Source organism: Nicotiana sylvestris, chromosome 7 (assembly GCF_000393655.2).
Source record: "Nicotiana sylvestris chromosome 7, ASM39365v2, whole genome shotgun sequence".
In the NCBI taxonomy this organism is placed as follows: Eukaryota; Viridiplantae; Streptophyta; class Magnoliopsida; order Solanales; family Solanaceae; genus Nicotiana; species Nicotiana sylvestris.
The window spans coordinates 144,117,199-144,130,207 of NC_091063.1; the positions used below are offsets into that span (position 1 = coordinate 144,117,199).

Here is a 13,009-nt window from a genome sequence, read left to right on the forward strand (position 1 = left end):
GGAAAGGGAAAAGTCCTCGGGTTATGCCGAATTATTATAATGTCTGCCCCAGTTTAACTTTTGGGGAAAATTAGATTTTGGTTTTGGTGTGACTGAACCCCATAGAGAGGCTGCCTACGTATCCTTTCGGAATCAAGTCAAACGTAGTTCAGGAAACTTTGTTTTTTTTTACTTGCACTTCCGGGTTCCAAAGAGGGTAATGAAAGAAAGGTAAACGACTCAAAGGGTTAGCAAAGGATTTGAGTGTTTGGGTAGCGGGAATGAAAGCCTTCGTCCTCTCAATTATGCAAAAACAATCAGAGCAAGTTCAGACATAGTATCTTTTTACTGCATCCGCATTCACGGCTGTGTCGGGATCTTTTCCTTCAATATCACCTAGATATAATGCTCCCCTGGGCAATACTTTCCTGATAATGTATGGACCTTTCCAATTAGGAGCAAATTTTCCTTTCGCTTCCTGGTGATGTGGAAGAATGCGCCTTAACACCAGTTGACCTACTTCAAAATTCCTGGGTCGCACTTTCTTGTTATAAGCACGAGCCATTCTTTTTTGGTACAACTGCTCGTGACAGACCGCAACCATTCGCTTTTCATTGATCAGCGTTAACTGTTCCAAACGGGTTTTGACCCACTCACTGTCTTCAATTTCAGCTTCAACAATGATCCAGAGAGAAGGGATTTCTACCTCTGCCGGTATTACAGCCTCAGTCCCGTAAACCAACAAGTATGGGGTTGCCCCTACTGATGTGCGTACTGTAGTGCGATATCCCAGCAGGGTGAAAGGTAACTGCTTATGCCATTGTCTGGAACTCTGGGTTGTCTTCCTCAAAATCTTTTTGATGTTTTTGTTTGCCGCTTCAACAGCGCCGTTGGCCTTGGGCCGATAAGGAGTGGAATTCCTATGCGTTATTTTGAACTGTTCACACACATCCTCCATCAAATGACTATTCAGGTTTGCTGCATTATCTGTGATTATAGTTGCAGGAATACCGAAACGACAGATAAGATTTGAATGTATGAAATCCACCACGACTTTCTTAGTGACTGATTTGAGAGTGATAGCCTCGACCCATTTTGTGAAGTAGTCGATAGCGACCAATATGAATCTGTGTCCATTTGAAGCTTTGGGCTCAATCGGACCAATGACATCCATACCCCATGCAACAAATGGCCAAGGTGCAGACATGGGATGCAGTTCTGTGGGAGGTGCGTGAATTAGATCTCCATGCACCTGACACTGATGACACTTTCGAACGAAGCTGAAACAGTCCTTTTCCATGGTCATCCAGTAATACCCAGCCCGAAGGATTTTCTTTGCCAAAACGTACCCGTTCATATGAGGTCCACACACTCCTGCGTGTACTTCATGCATGATTCTGCCTGCTTCTTCGGCGTCAACACATCTTAATAAGTTGAGATCAGGGGTTCTTTTATACAATATCTCACCGCTCAAAAAGAATCCACTTGCCTGCCGCCTAATAGTTCTCTTCTGATCTCCAGTAGCATGTTCGGGGTATTCTTGTGTTTTCAAGAACCTCTTAACATCCTGGTACCATGGCTGGATACTTGATCCTGCCTCGATGGCATTGCAGTAACCATGTCTTTCCCTGATTTGGATTTCCAAGGGATCGATGTAGGCGTTGCCTGGATAAGGAAACATTGAAGCCAAGGTAGCAAGTGCATCCGCTAGTTTGTTGTGACATCGGGGGATATACCTGAACTCTACTGATCTGAACCGCTTGCTGAGATCCTCTACGTGCTGCCGGTAAGGAATAAGCTTGACATCTCGAGTTTCCCATTCACCCTGGGCTTGCCGGATAATCAAATCAGAATCCCCCATAATCAACAAATCCCCAACATCTTGATCGATCGCCATATTCATGCCCATGATGCAGGCTTCATATTCAGCTGTATTGTTCGTGCAAAAGAAACGAAGCCTAGCTGTAGCCGGATAATGTTGACCAGCAGGTGAGATCAAGATTGCCCCTATTCCTACACCTTTGGCGTTTACGGCCCCATCAAAGAACATCTTCCAAACGTGAGTGTTTTCCGAGACCACTTCTATGGTATTTATTTCTTCATCTGGAAAATAAGTACTCAATGGCTGGTATTCCTCATCAACCGGATTTTCATTGCCGTGCGGGTGACATAGACTATGTCAAATTCAGTAAGCAAGATTTGCCACTTGGCCAGTCTTCCAGTAGGCATTGGTTTCTGAAATATATACTTCAAAGGATCCAGCCTGCTTATGAGGTAAGTAGTGTGAGCTTGGAGATAATGTCTCAATTTTTGAGCAACCCACGTCAAAGCACAACACGTTCTTTCCAGCAGAGTGTACTTGGCCTCGTAGCCGGTGAATTTCTTGCTCAAGTAGTAGATCGCATGCTCCTTCTTTCCTTTTATGTCATGTTGCCCGAGGACGCAACCGAAAGAATTTTCCAAGACTGTCAGATACAAGAACATGGGTCTCTCTGGCTCTGGCGGGACCAAAACTGGGGGATTTAAAAGATATTCTTTGATCTTGTCAAAGGCTTCTTGACACTCAGCCATCTATTTGATCGCTACATCCTTCCTTAATAGCTTAAATATGGGCTCACACGTGCTAGTCAGCTGGGCAATGAATCGACTGATATAGTTTAACCTGCCTAGCAGACTCATCACGTCTTTCTTCGTTCTTGGGGGAGGTAGATCTCTGATAGATTTTATCTTTGTTGGATCTAACTCTATACCTCTCCTGCTTACTATGAAACCCAAAAGCTTGCCTGATGGGACTCCGAAGGCGCATTTGGCCGGGTTCAGCTTCAAGTCGTACTTTCTCAGTCTCTCGAAGAATTTCCTCAAGTCTTGGATATGATTGTCCCGAGTCCTGGACTTGATTATCACGTCGTCCACATACACCTCTATTTCTTGATGCATCATGTCATGAAAAATGGCAGTCATGACTCTCATGTAAGTTGCCCCAGCATTCTTCAGACCGAATGGCATAACTCGGTAACAGTAAGTGCCCCATGGTGTAGTGAAGGCAGTCTTCTCGGCGTCTTCTTCATCCATCAATACCTGATGATATCCAGCGTAACAATCTACGAAAGACTGGATCTCATGTTTGGCGCAATTATCAACAAGGATGTGGATGTTGGGCAATGGGAAATTGTCTTTGGGACTCGCTCTGTTCAAATCTCGATAATCCACACATACCCGAGTCTTCCCATCTTTTTTCGGCACTGGAACTACATTCGCCAACCACGTGGTGTACTGGACTACCCGAATTACTCCCGTTTTCAGCTGCTTGGTGATTTCTTCTTTAATCTTGTCACTGACATCAGTTTTGAACTTTCTTTGCTTTTGTTGAACTGGAGGACAATCAGGGTGAATTGGCAATTTATGCACCACTAGATCAACGCTTAATCCTGGCATGTCATCGTATGACCAAGCAAACACATCTTTAAATTCAAAAAGGAGTTGAACTATCGCGTCTCGCGTTCTCTCGTCCGTGTGAATGCTTATTTTGGTCTCTCGGATTTCCTCAGGAGTTCCCAAATTAACCGGTTCGGTGTCATTCAGATTCGGCTTAGGTTTGTTCTCAAAGTGTTCCAATTCTCGATTTATTTCCTTAAAAGCCTCTTCTTCATCGTATTCCATTTCTTGGTTCATTATTTCGCAGCTAGACTGCATGTTTGGATCCGGGCATGAAGTCCGCAAGCATGTCATGTTATTTAAAACCGCATTATTAGAACTAAAAGAAATAAAACAAAAAAAAAAAAATAAAAAAAATCAGAGAGAATAAATAAGATGAAAGATGAAATATTAATTTCATTTCATTGAATTTTGAAGATAATAGGGTTTACATCAGAATTTAAGGACAGGAAACTAAAAGGAAATCATTCGAGTTACACCCCAAAATAACTCGTGATGCAGAAAAGGTGGCAAGACTGGTCTACCAGGATTCCCGCTTGATTGGAAACAGAGTAGCCTTCCAGTTTTGCAATTTGGCACCAGGCCCCATGTAAAGCACCTCAGCGGTGCTCGAGCTTTCTCCCGGCTGAACCATATGGGTTTCGTACAGCATTTGCCTCATAACCCCACAAATTTCTTCGATTTCCTCGGTCGTGAAGGTCTCATCCTCTCTTTCTTCATTGTACTTGGGTCTGACGAATGTTCTGTAAAGATGCGGAATTGGATGAGATAAAACCCAACCATTGCTCTTCCGTTAGTTTGCCCACATTACGTCAGCTTCTTCGGCGTAAAAACCAACACCGAAGAACTTTTCGGCGGCAAGTAAGGTGATAGGTTCGGTGATACCTTGCAACGATGCCCCGAGTCCCTTTCCCAGTTTATAACCATGCCTGATCATTTCCTTGGCAACCATAACTGACACTTTTGAGAGAAAAGGTTGAGGGTAAGGGCTTCCTTCTTCGCATTGGTCTGCGACCACAACCTCGAAAACTTGATAGACTATGTGTTCACTACCCTTCTTAGCTTCGAGGCATGGAATCGACGGGTCTCGATAAATTGAATGCTCATCCTATCCGTGGACTATAATCTCTTGATTTTCATATACAAATTTTACCATCTGGTGGAGAGTAGAAGGTATGGCTTCCGTCGCATGAATCCAAGGCCTTACTAGAAGGAAATTGTAAGAAGTATCCATATCTAGGACCTGAAAGGTCACCTCAAAATCCACAGGTCCAATGGTCAAAATCAAATCGATCTCGCCTAGGGTGTCCCTTTTGATGCCGTCAAAGGCACGAACACATACGCTGTTAGGCCTGATTCTCCCTGTCTCGATCTCCATTCTTTGCAGAGTCGAAAGGGACAGATATCTACTCCGGACCCGCCATCCAGCATGACCCTCTTCACATAGTACCCTTCACATTTAACTGTTAGGTGGAGGGCCTTGTTATGAGCGGCCCCTTCCGGGGGCAGATCATTTTTGCTGAAGGAAATCTGATTGATCATGAAGAATCTTTCTGCCATCCTCTCTAGCTGTTCCACGGTAGTTTCAATTGGGACGTAAGCTTCGTTGAGGGTCTTGACCAACACTTTCTGATGCTCAGTTGAATTCATTAATAGAGACAACAACGAGACCTGAGCGGGAGACTTTCGGAGTTGACCAATTATCTCGTAGTCCGCAGTTTTCACTTTCCTGAAAAACTCTTCCGCTTCCTCAACACTAACTGGTTTCTTGAGTGGGAAACGCTTCTTTGTAGAATCATTCAACTCTTCCAGGTTGAGGTATTTCTCAGTTGAGTTAGTTTCATTCACTACTCCCAGGATTTCTTTTCCTTTGTAGGTTACTACCGCCTTGTTATAATTCCACGGGACGGTAGTAGGATCTGTCATGGGCCTCTGCGACGCGCGTCCAATAATCACGGGCTCATTCAGCCTTGGTGAAATTATTGGCCCCCGTTCCGCATAGGTCCCTTTGGGCACATACATTTTAGATCCTTTGTTCAGCTCAAACCTTCTTGGAGGGCTCAATGTCACTTGTCCTTTCTTCAAACCTCGGGGGACATAAAGGACGACATCTTTCGAGGGTACTACCTCAGTTTTGGTTTCCACTGCTTTTTCTGTGTTTTGAGGGGTTTTTTTACTCTTCTTGTCCACATTTTCTTGCTTTGCATAGGTCTTGGGCTTTTTCTCAATGTCGGCGATTGCAATGATGGCTTTCAATACAGGATCAAACTCTTTAACTTCGCAGATCATCCCAATAATCGGTCCATTGTTGTGAGCCGGTAACGGATTGTTGGTCACATTAGGAATGTCTTCGTCCTTTAACACTATCCGCTTTTGTTATATGAGGTTTTCAACAACCCTTTTCAAAGTCCAACAGCTCTCAGTGTCATGCCCTTCCACTCCAGAATGATAGGCACATCGGACACCATATGCTGGGAGAAGGGAAAGATGTCCCTGGGTTATGCCAGGGAGGTCCACGGGTTATACCGAGAAAAGGGAAAGAGGTCCCTGGGTTATGCCAGGGAGGTCCACGGGTTATGTCGGGAAAGGGAAAGGGTCCTCGGGTTATGCCGGGGAAGTCATCGGGTCATGCCGGAAAAGGAAAAGAGGTCCCTGGGTTATGCCAGGGAGGTCCACGGGTTATGCCGGGAAAGGGAAAGAGGTCCCTAGGTTATGCCAGGGAGGTCCACGGGTTATGTCGGGAAAGGGAAAGAGTCCTCAAGTTATGCCGAGGAAGTCATCGGGTTATGCCGGAAAAGGGAGAGAGTCCTCGGGTTATGCCGGAAAGGGAAAGAGGTCCCTGGGTTATGCCAGGGAGGTCCACGGGTTATGCCGGGAAAGGGAAAGAGTCCTCGGGTTATGCCGGGGAAATCATCGGGTTATGCCAGAAAGATTCATCGGGTTATGCCGGAAAAGGGAAAGAGGTCCTCGGGTTATGCCGGGTAAGTCATCGGGTTATGCCGGAAAGGGAAAAAGTCCTCGGGTTATGCCGAATTATTATAATGTCTGCCCCAGTTTAACTTTTGGGGAAAATTAGATTTTGGTTTTGGTGTGACTAAACCCTATAGAGAGGCTGCCTACGTATCCTTTCGGAATCAAGTCAAACGTAGTTCAGGAAACTTTGTTTTTTTTTACTAGCACTTCCGGGTTCCAAAGAGGGTAATGAAAGAAAGGTAAACGGCTCAAAGGGTTATAGCAAAGGATTTGAGTGTTTGGGTAGCGGGAATGAAAGCCTTCGTCCTTTCAATTATGCAAAAACAATCAGAGCAAGTTCAGAAAAGGACATCGGGCACCAGTCCCAATTGCTAAATTCACGTGCTTATAGTACCTCTACTTGGTCTATTGACGGGTGGAGGAGGGTGACCACGCTCTCCTTGGTGATGTTTTTGGTTGTTGCTGCTAGTTTGGCGAGGCCATCTGCTTCGATATTTTGTGCCTGCGGTATCTGATTGAGTCGACATTCATCGAATTCTGGTAGTAGCTTATGGATTTCTGTGCGGTATTTTTGTAGCCTTTGTTCCTTGATTTGGAAAGTCCCAGTAACTTGATTAACGACGAGTTGTGAGTCGCACCTGAAGACGACTCGTCGCGTGCCATATTTGAGGGCCAGTTTCAATCCTGCAATTATGGTCTCATACTCATCATTGTTAGTCATATCGAGGCAACGTATGGACTGACGAATTACTTCACCTGTAGGACTTCAAGTACTAGTCCCAGTCCATATCCCGACGCATTAGATGCACCGTTGGTGTAGAGGACCCAAAGATCGGGTTGCCCAGGGGAGGTGAAAAGCTCTTCTCGCTCGACCTCGGGAAATATTTTGGCACTGAAGTCGGACGAAGTCAACGAGTACCTGCGATTTTATCGTTTTTCGCTGCTGATAGGTGTTGATACCTAATTTTTCCATGTATATTTTTTATATGCAAAATACTTTCAAAATAACATGTATATGCATAGGTAAGTATGTCCCAAGGTTTTAATATTTTTCTCTTAATTTTTAAGGATTTTTAAATCAATTTATTGCCCTATTTTAGCAAGACAAATCCAATAATTATTCCCAAAATTATCATTTTGGTGATTCATTTATTGGATTCTCATATTTATACTAAAATATAGCTAACATAATTTTTTTCATATTTTTTACAAATTTATTTGGCATTTTTAAAGCTAAATTGAATATAATTGCAATATTGGCCTCTTTTAAGATTTAATTGTATTTATATTTATATTTATAAAATTAACTTCAATATTTTTTAATTTGATAATTATGTATTATTAATTATTTTAGTGCTTTTAATTATTTCTGGAAATCATTTTACTATTTTTTATAAAATAAATAAGGGAAAATGACTATTTAATGATTGCCCATTTGTATTTTAATTTCCTAAATTAATCCCGACCTACCCCCAAACCCGTCATTTGCACCTGTAGCCGCCTTCAAACTCCCTCCTCTCTCAGTTCTCTCTCAATTCCCCTCTCAAACCCTAGCCGCCTCCATATACTTCCACCCTAAAATCGCCGGAATCCATAACTTCCAAGGCCATTGAAGCCCTATACTGGCCTCCTATAACTCCTACACGCCTGGTCACTATAGTTTCAAGGCCTGACCATTAAGAAGCTTGGTCCAGACCTCAGATGTTTTCAGTGTTATGGCTATCTCCGGCCATTTTCGACCTTGTTCCAGCCAGCTATGGTTATTCGAGCTTGATCTCGACTTCTCCTGCTTAGATCGATGATTTACAAGCCTTTCTCACCCTCTGGGTTTCTTCTGAAACCCTAACCTTCGAGGTTTTTCTGATTCTTTTAGATCCGTTGTAGATCTGTGCTTACCCTAAGCTTTCAAACGTTTTCTCAAAGTTTCTTTCAAAACTCTGCTTTCAAAACTTTTATCTTTTCCGATCTAGGGTTTTGTTGAGTTATTTAGAAGTTTCTCTGATCTTTAGCATGTTCTACTGTGTTTCTTATGTTGGTTTTTCTACTATGTTTCTTATATTGTGTTTCCTATGTTGATTCTTCTACCATGTTTCTTATGTTGCTTCTCTACTGTGTTTCTTATGTTCTTCTACTAGAATACGCATACTAAGAGTCTTAGTTCCCTTTTTGGAATTTCTGAACTTATTTCATTAGTATTGCTTCCTGATTTACTCATCCTTTCATCTCTACGCTCGATTGATGGTAAAACCCTAAAATTTAGGGATTCATTCGAGTTTTGAGACCATTTGCTGTGTGATTTGCTTGTTTTTGATCTCTGAACTTGTTCGATTTCAAAACCCTAAACTTCTTTAGACCTAGTCGAGTTTCTGAAGTTGTTTCATCTACTGCTCGTTTGAGCTTCGAAATCTTTGTTTCGACCTTTGTTTCTTTATATGATTCTGGTTCCCTGCTAAACTCTTCTAAGGTCTTTCTACTGGACCCTCTGCATTTTATTTGATACTCTCTCTCTTGCTGAGTTACTATGTGACTACCATGCTCATATAGTTCACTGATTTTGCAATTGCATGACACCTTTCTTTGTCCTAAATTCAGCCTCGCATGCCTAATACTTGTGTACTCTTTATATGTGTTGAACTTCCCTCTAAAATGACTTTCAATTTTTTGCTTGATTTCAGACTTCCTTTTGTGTAAGTCTGATTGATTTCTTTCCTTTTTTTGCTAATTTCCCTGTTACTTGTTTGAGTTGAAAACTTTCCTTAGCCTTTCTGACTTGGTTTATTCATGAACAAGTAATTTCAAATCTCTGACTCCTTGATTTACTTCTACTGATTGATTCTTACCTTATCTGTGTAACCGTGTATTTCAAAATTTCTTCCCTTAATTGAATTCTTATGTATTTACCCTTAATTGCCTACTTTACACAAGATGCTTACTTGATCCCTTTCCTTAAATAATTTTTTGCTCATTACCGTTTAAGTTTGAACTCCTTAATTAAAGGAAGTCTTCTACTGATTGATCTTAATTGGTACATGATTGTTTCTTACCGTTTTCACACTATAAATATCTTCTCTTTCATTGACATAAAGACACGGACACTCATAGTCTTTCTGAACCTATACCCATACTCGAAGGTATTTTCTCTTGTTACTTGTACTGTGGCCTGTTTTATTTCAAGTCCTGCTACATGCTTTTATTCTATATGCTTCTTTGAAATTGGTATGTCCTATTTAAGGTTTTCAGCACCACAACAATGTGTTTATTTACTACCTTTGTATGCATGTCTGCCTACTGCTTCTGTATAGTTCAAAACTTACTCTAGCATGCTGAAATTTCTTTCTACCTGTTCTATTATGAATCCCAAACCACTACCCCTATGTGTTCGTGCTATGGTTTGTTTGAGGCATGACAATACTATAAATTATTGTCCATAACTCAAACTTGATCCCCCTGGGATCCTAGCCTCTAATAGTGTGTGTTTCTGGCAGGCTTATAGGTATGCCAGCATCCTCCATTGCTGGGTATGCCTAAAGCTTGCCCATGCCTAAGCAATAGGCTCTTTACAATTTTTCTATTCCCCTGAACCCCTTTTGTGCACCTGTTTGTAGTTGTTTCTCTCTCCTTTATTCCCCAGAACTCTGCTCTTCACTTGCACTTTCTCTTAGACTTTAAGTTCTGCCCCCCTCTTGTGAGCCTCGCCTTGGGACCCATTGAGTTCCCTCTAACCTTGGACACTTGAGGGCTGGTACTTTCACATTGCACTTGCCCTTATCCTGATAATGCAATTTGGGTGTAAGCATTGCCCGGAGTCCTATTGAGGCTCTTAGGGAACTTTGACACACTCAAATTGGAGAAAGGCTTTGGATCGATGGCCCTGAAGTCGGGTTTATCATGTAACTCAAAGAGGAAGTCAGAATCAGGCTTCCTCTAGTTGTATTTTTTTACTTTTTATGATGTAGTTTCATTTATTCTGGTTCGTAATAAGTTGTAATAAACACTTGGGGTTGGCTAGTGAAAACGAGAGGGTGACTATGCATGCAAAAGGTAGAAATCATGCCTATAGGACTGTTCTAATTCTGCATATTCAACTATATATAGAAACCATGCCTATAGGGCTATTCTAATTCTGCATATTCAATCACATATAGATACTATATCTATAAGGCTTCTGCATATAGAAACCATGTCTATAGGTATTCTGAATTATGCATATAGAAATCATGTCTATAGGTCCATTCTGAATTCTGCATATTCAAACTCATATAGACATTATGCCTATAGGATTATTCCATTATGTATCTAGATACCATGTTTATAGGTTTAAAACCAGTCTTCTGCATTTAGATACTATGTCTGTAAGGCTTCTGCATTTTTACACACCGTTTATAAGGTTTTGAAATCAGCAACGTATAGAAAGCATGCCTATGATCTGATTCGCCTCACTCGGTGTTAGACATTAAAAACAGTAGTAATGAATATTGTTAGTTGCAGAATCTGTAACCAACTTGTCTAAGTCATGTCTCTCTTTTAATAATCTGATTCTATCGCTTAGCAGTTTAATAAGTATGCATGCAAATAGTTTGCTTTGAACCTTCTTGTTTCATCTTCTGAATCCAGTAGATACCATGCCTATAGGATCTTTTTCCAACACTTAGGAAATCCTTAGAGCAATAATTGAAAACCGAATCTACTTCTGTTAATTATTACAACCAATAGGCAGGCCTGATTCAGACTTCTTATCTGAGTTATGCAATAAACTAAAACTGCCTCAACAACCTCATCTCTCTCGTCTTTAATGCTTTTAAATCAGACCTAAACAGTACGTGCAAGACATGCTATTTTATGTGTTTTGTTTTGAGGAGGTATACATGAGCCTCTGTTTGTTTATATGTTTCCCCAAACATGCATATGTGTTTTGTATGTCGCTTTAGAATTTTTACCTTTGAAACTCCAAATAATCCCAACATCCCTCCCTTTTAGGATTAGTAGTCCTAAGTGCCTCCGGGAATGATAGGAATGGGACGGGTAATAGCATGCAATAAGTAATCGATACCAATCCGCACTTTAATACCTTAACGGAGTGGAAAGGGTAGATATGGATATGATGACCCCGCGATAATGTCACGTGTAGCCCCTCATTGAGGAGTGATTACCGGATATTGTGTGGGGTGATCCAAATTTTTCATAAACCTAGGACCCTTTTTCCTTTATTCTTTACCATTTTTACTCCTTATTTTTAAAAAAAAAATCATCTTTTCTAATTGTTCTTTCAAAACTGGTTTACTTTCAAATCCATTCTGTGTTGAAATCCCCTCTTATTTGAGCCTTATTTGCTTATATGTTAATTGAACCCAAATTCACAATAATTGTCTGCCCGGGAACCACACTAGTGGATTCTGAGGGGTGCCTAACACCTTCCCCTTAGAATAATTTCAAGCCCTTACCCTATCTCTGGTTGTTCAAAATCAAACTTTTTTGGTGTCCTAATGCACCCTAATCATTAGGTGGCGACTCTTCAAATTCAAACCCAGTTCCCAAAAGGAACGAGTTGTCCTTCCAAATGTCATAAACCCGATTTCGCTCTAGAAAAAGGGGCGCAACAGCATGGCGACTCTGCTAGGGATTTTAGGCTTTTATCATTTCAGACTATTATTGTGAATTTATGCTTCTTTATGCGCAATTATTTGTTTATTTCTTTTAAGCATTCAATTTTCTTTTTGATTGCAAAACTGACTTGTCTTTTTGTTTCTTTTTCTTTACTGCTTTCCTTAATTACCGCTTTAAATTATGGAATTGTTGTATTTATTGCTTTCTTAACGTGCAAATATGTGACGACCTGCTTTAATTGTTGCATAATCATGCTCAACATCATACTCCACTCGTGCCAAACAAAATACCATAGCAATGCTTATAATGAATGGTTGCACTCTTCCGATATTATCACCCCTAAATCCGAAAAAGCGTATTTGCGGTAAAACCAGTCGTTCAACAATGTAGTCGACAGTTCTGTGCCTTTCCCCCTTGAGTTGTACGTTCAAGGGTACCAGTCTAAAACCCCATAGAAACCTTACTCTGTTTAATTGTGCATGTATCATGGTCAAACCTAGCCGAGTCAGTTATGTTGTCCGCATAATGACTCTTTAAGATAGCCTTGTCCAAAGTCCACTGGGTTTCCCTAAAACCCAAACGGACACTATCACATTCTGCGCATTTATTTGGAGAACTAAATGCTTTTATTCCAATTATTGATATTTAAATAGTCAAGTCCAGTGGGGGTAAGAGCCTAACCCTTTTATCTTGCAGAAATATGAGGCATGAAGTCCCCAGATTCGGCATGGTCACCAGCATCCATCCAAAATTGCTAAGCTGGTGGGAGGATCTTCACTCTAGTGATCAGACTCTTGTTCGGAAATATCTAGGAAACCTACCTTCCCTCCTAGAAATCCAATCCAACAACAAGATCATAGAAGCTACTACTCTGTTCTAGGAATTGTGATAGGTCCGTGTTCCGCTTCGGGGAAATTGAAATGACACCCTTGCTAGAATAAATAGAAGGATTGACTGGTATACCATGGGAAACTCCGGGTCTGTTAATGCTTGAGAACTACAAGGGCAAGTGTTTCCT

General features: G+C 41.3%; 1 protein-coding gene across 1 annotated transcript; it reads right to left on the minus strand.

Annotated features, from left to right (window-relative positions):
- Positions 1-307: 307 nt before the first annotated feature.
- On the minus strand, positions 308-5,703 carry LOC138873887 (uncharacterized). Its single transcript, XM_070152373.1, has 3 exons — positions 5,542-5,703; positions 1,536-1,644; positions 308-651 (listed from the first exon to the last, which is right to left on the minus strand). The coding sequence occupies exons 1-3, from the start codon at positions 5,701-5,703 to the stop codon at positions 308-310; spliced, it is 615 nt and encodes a 204-aa protein (XP_070008474.1).
- Between the last annotated feature and the right edge of the window lie 7,306 nt (positions 5,704-13,009).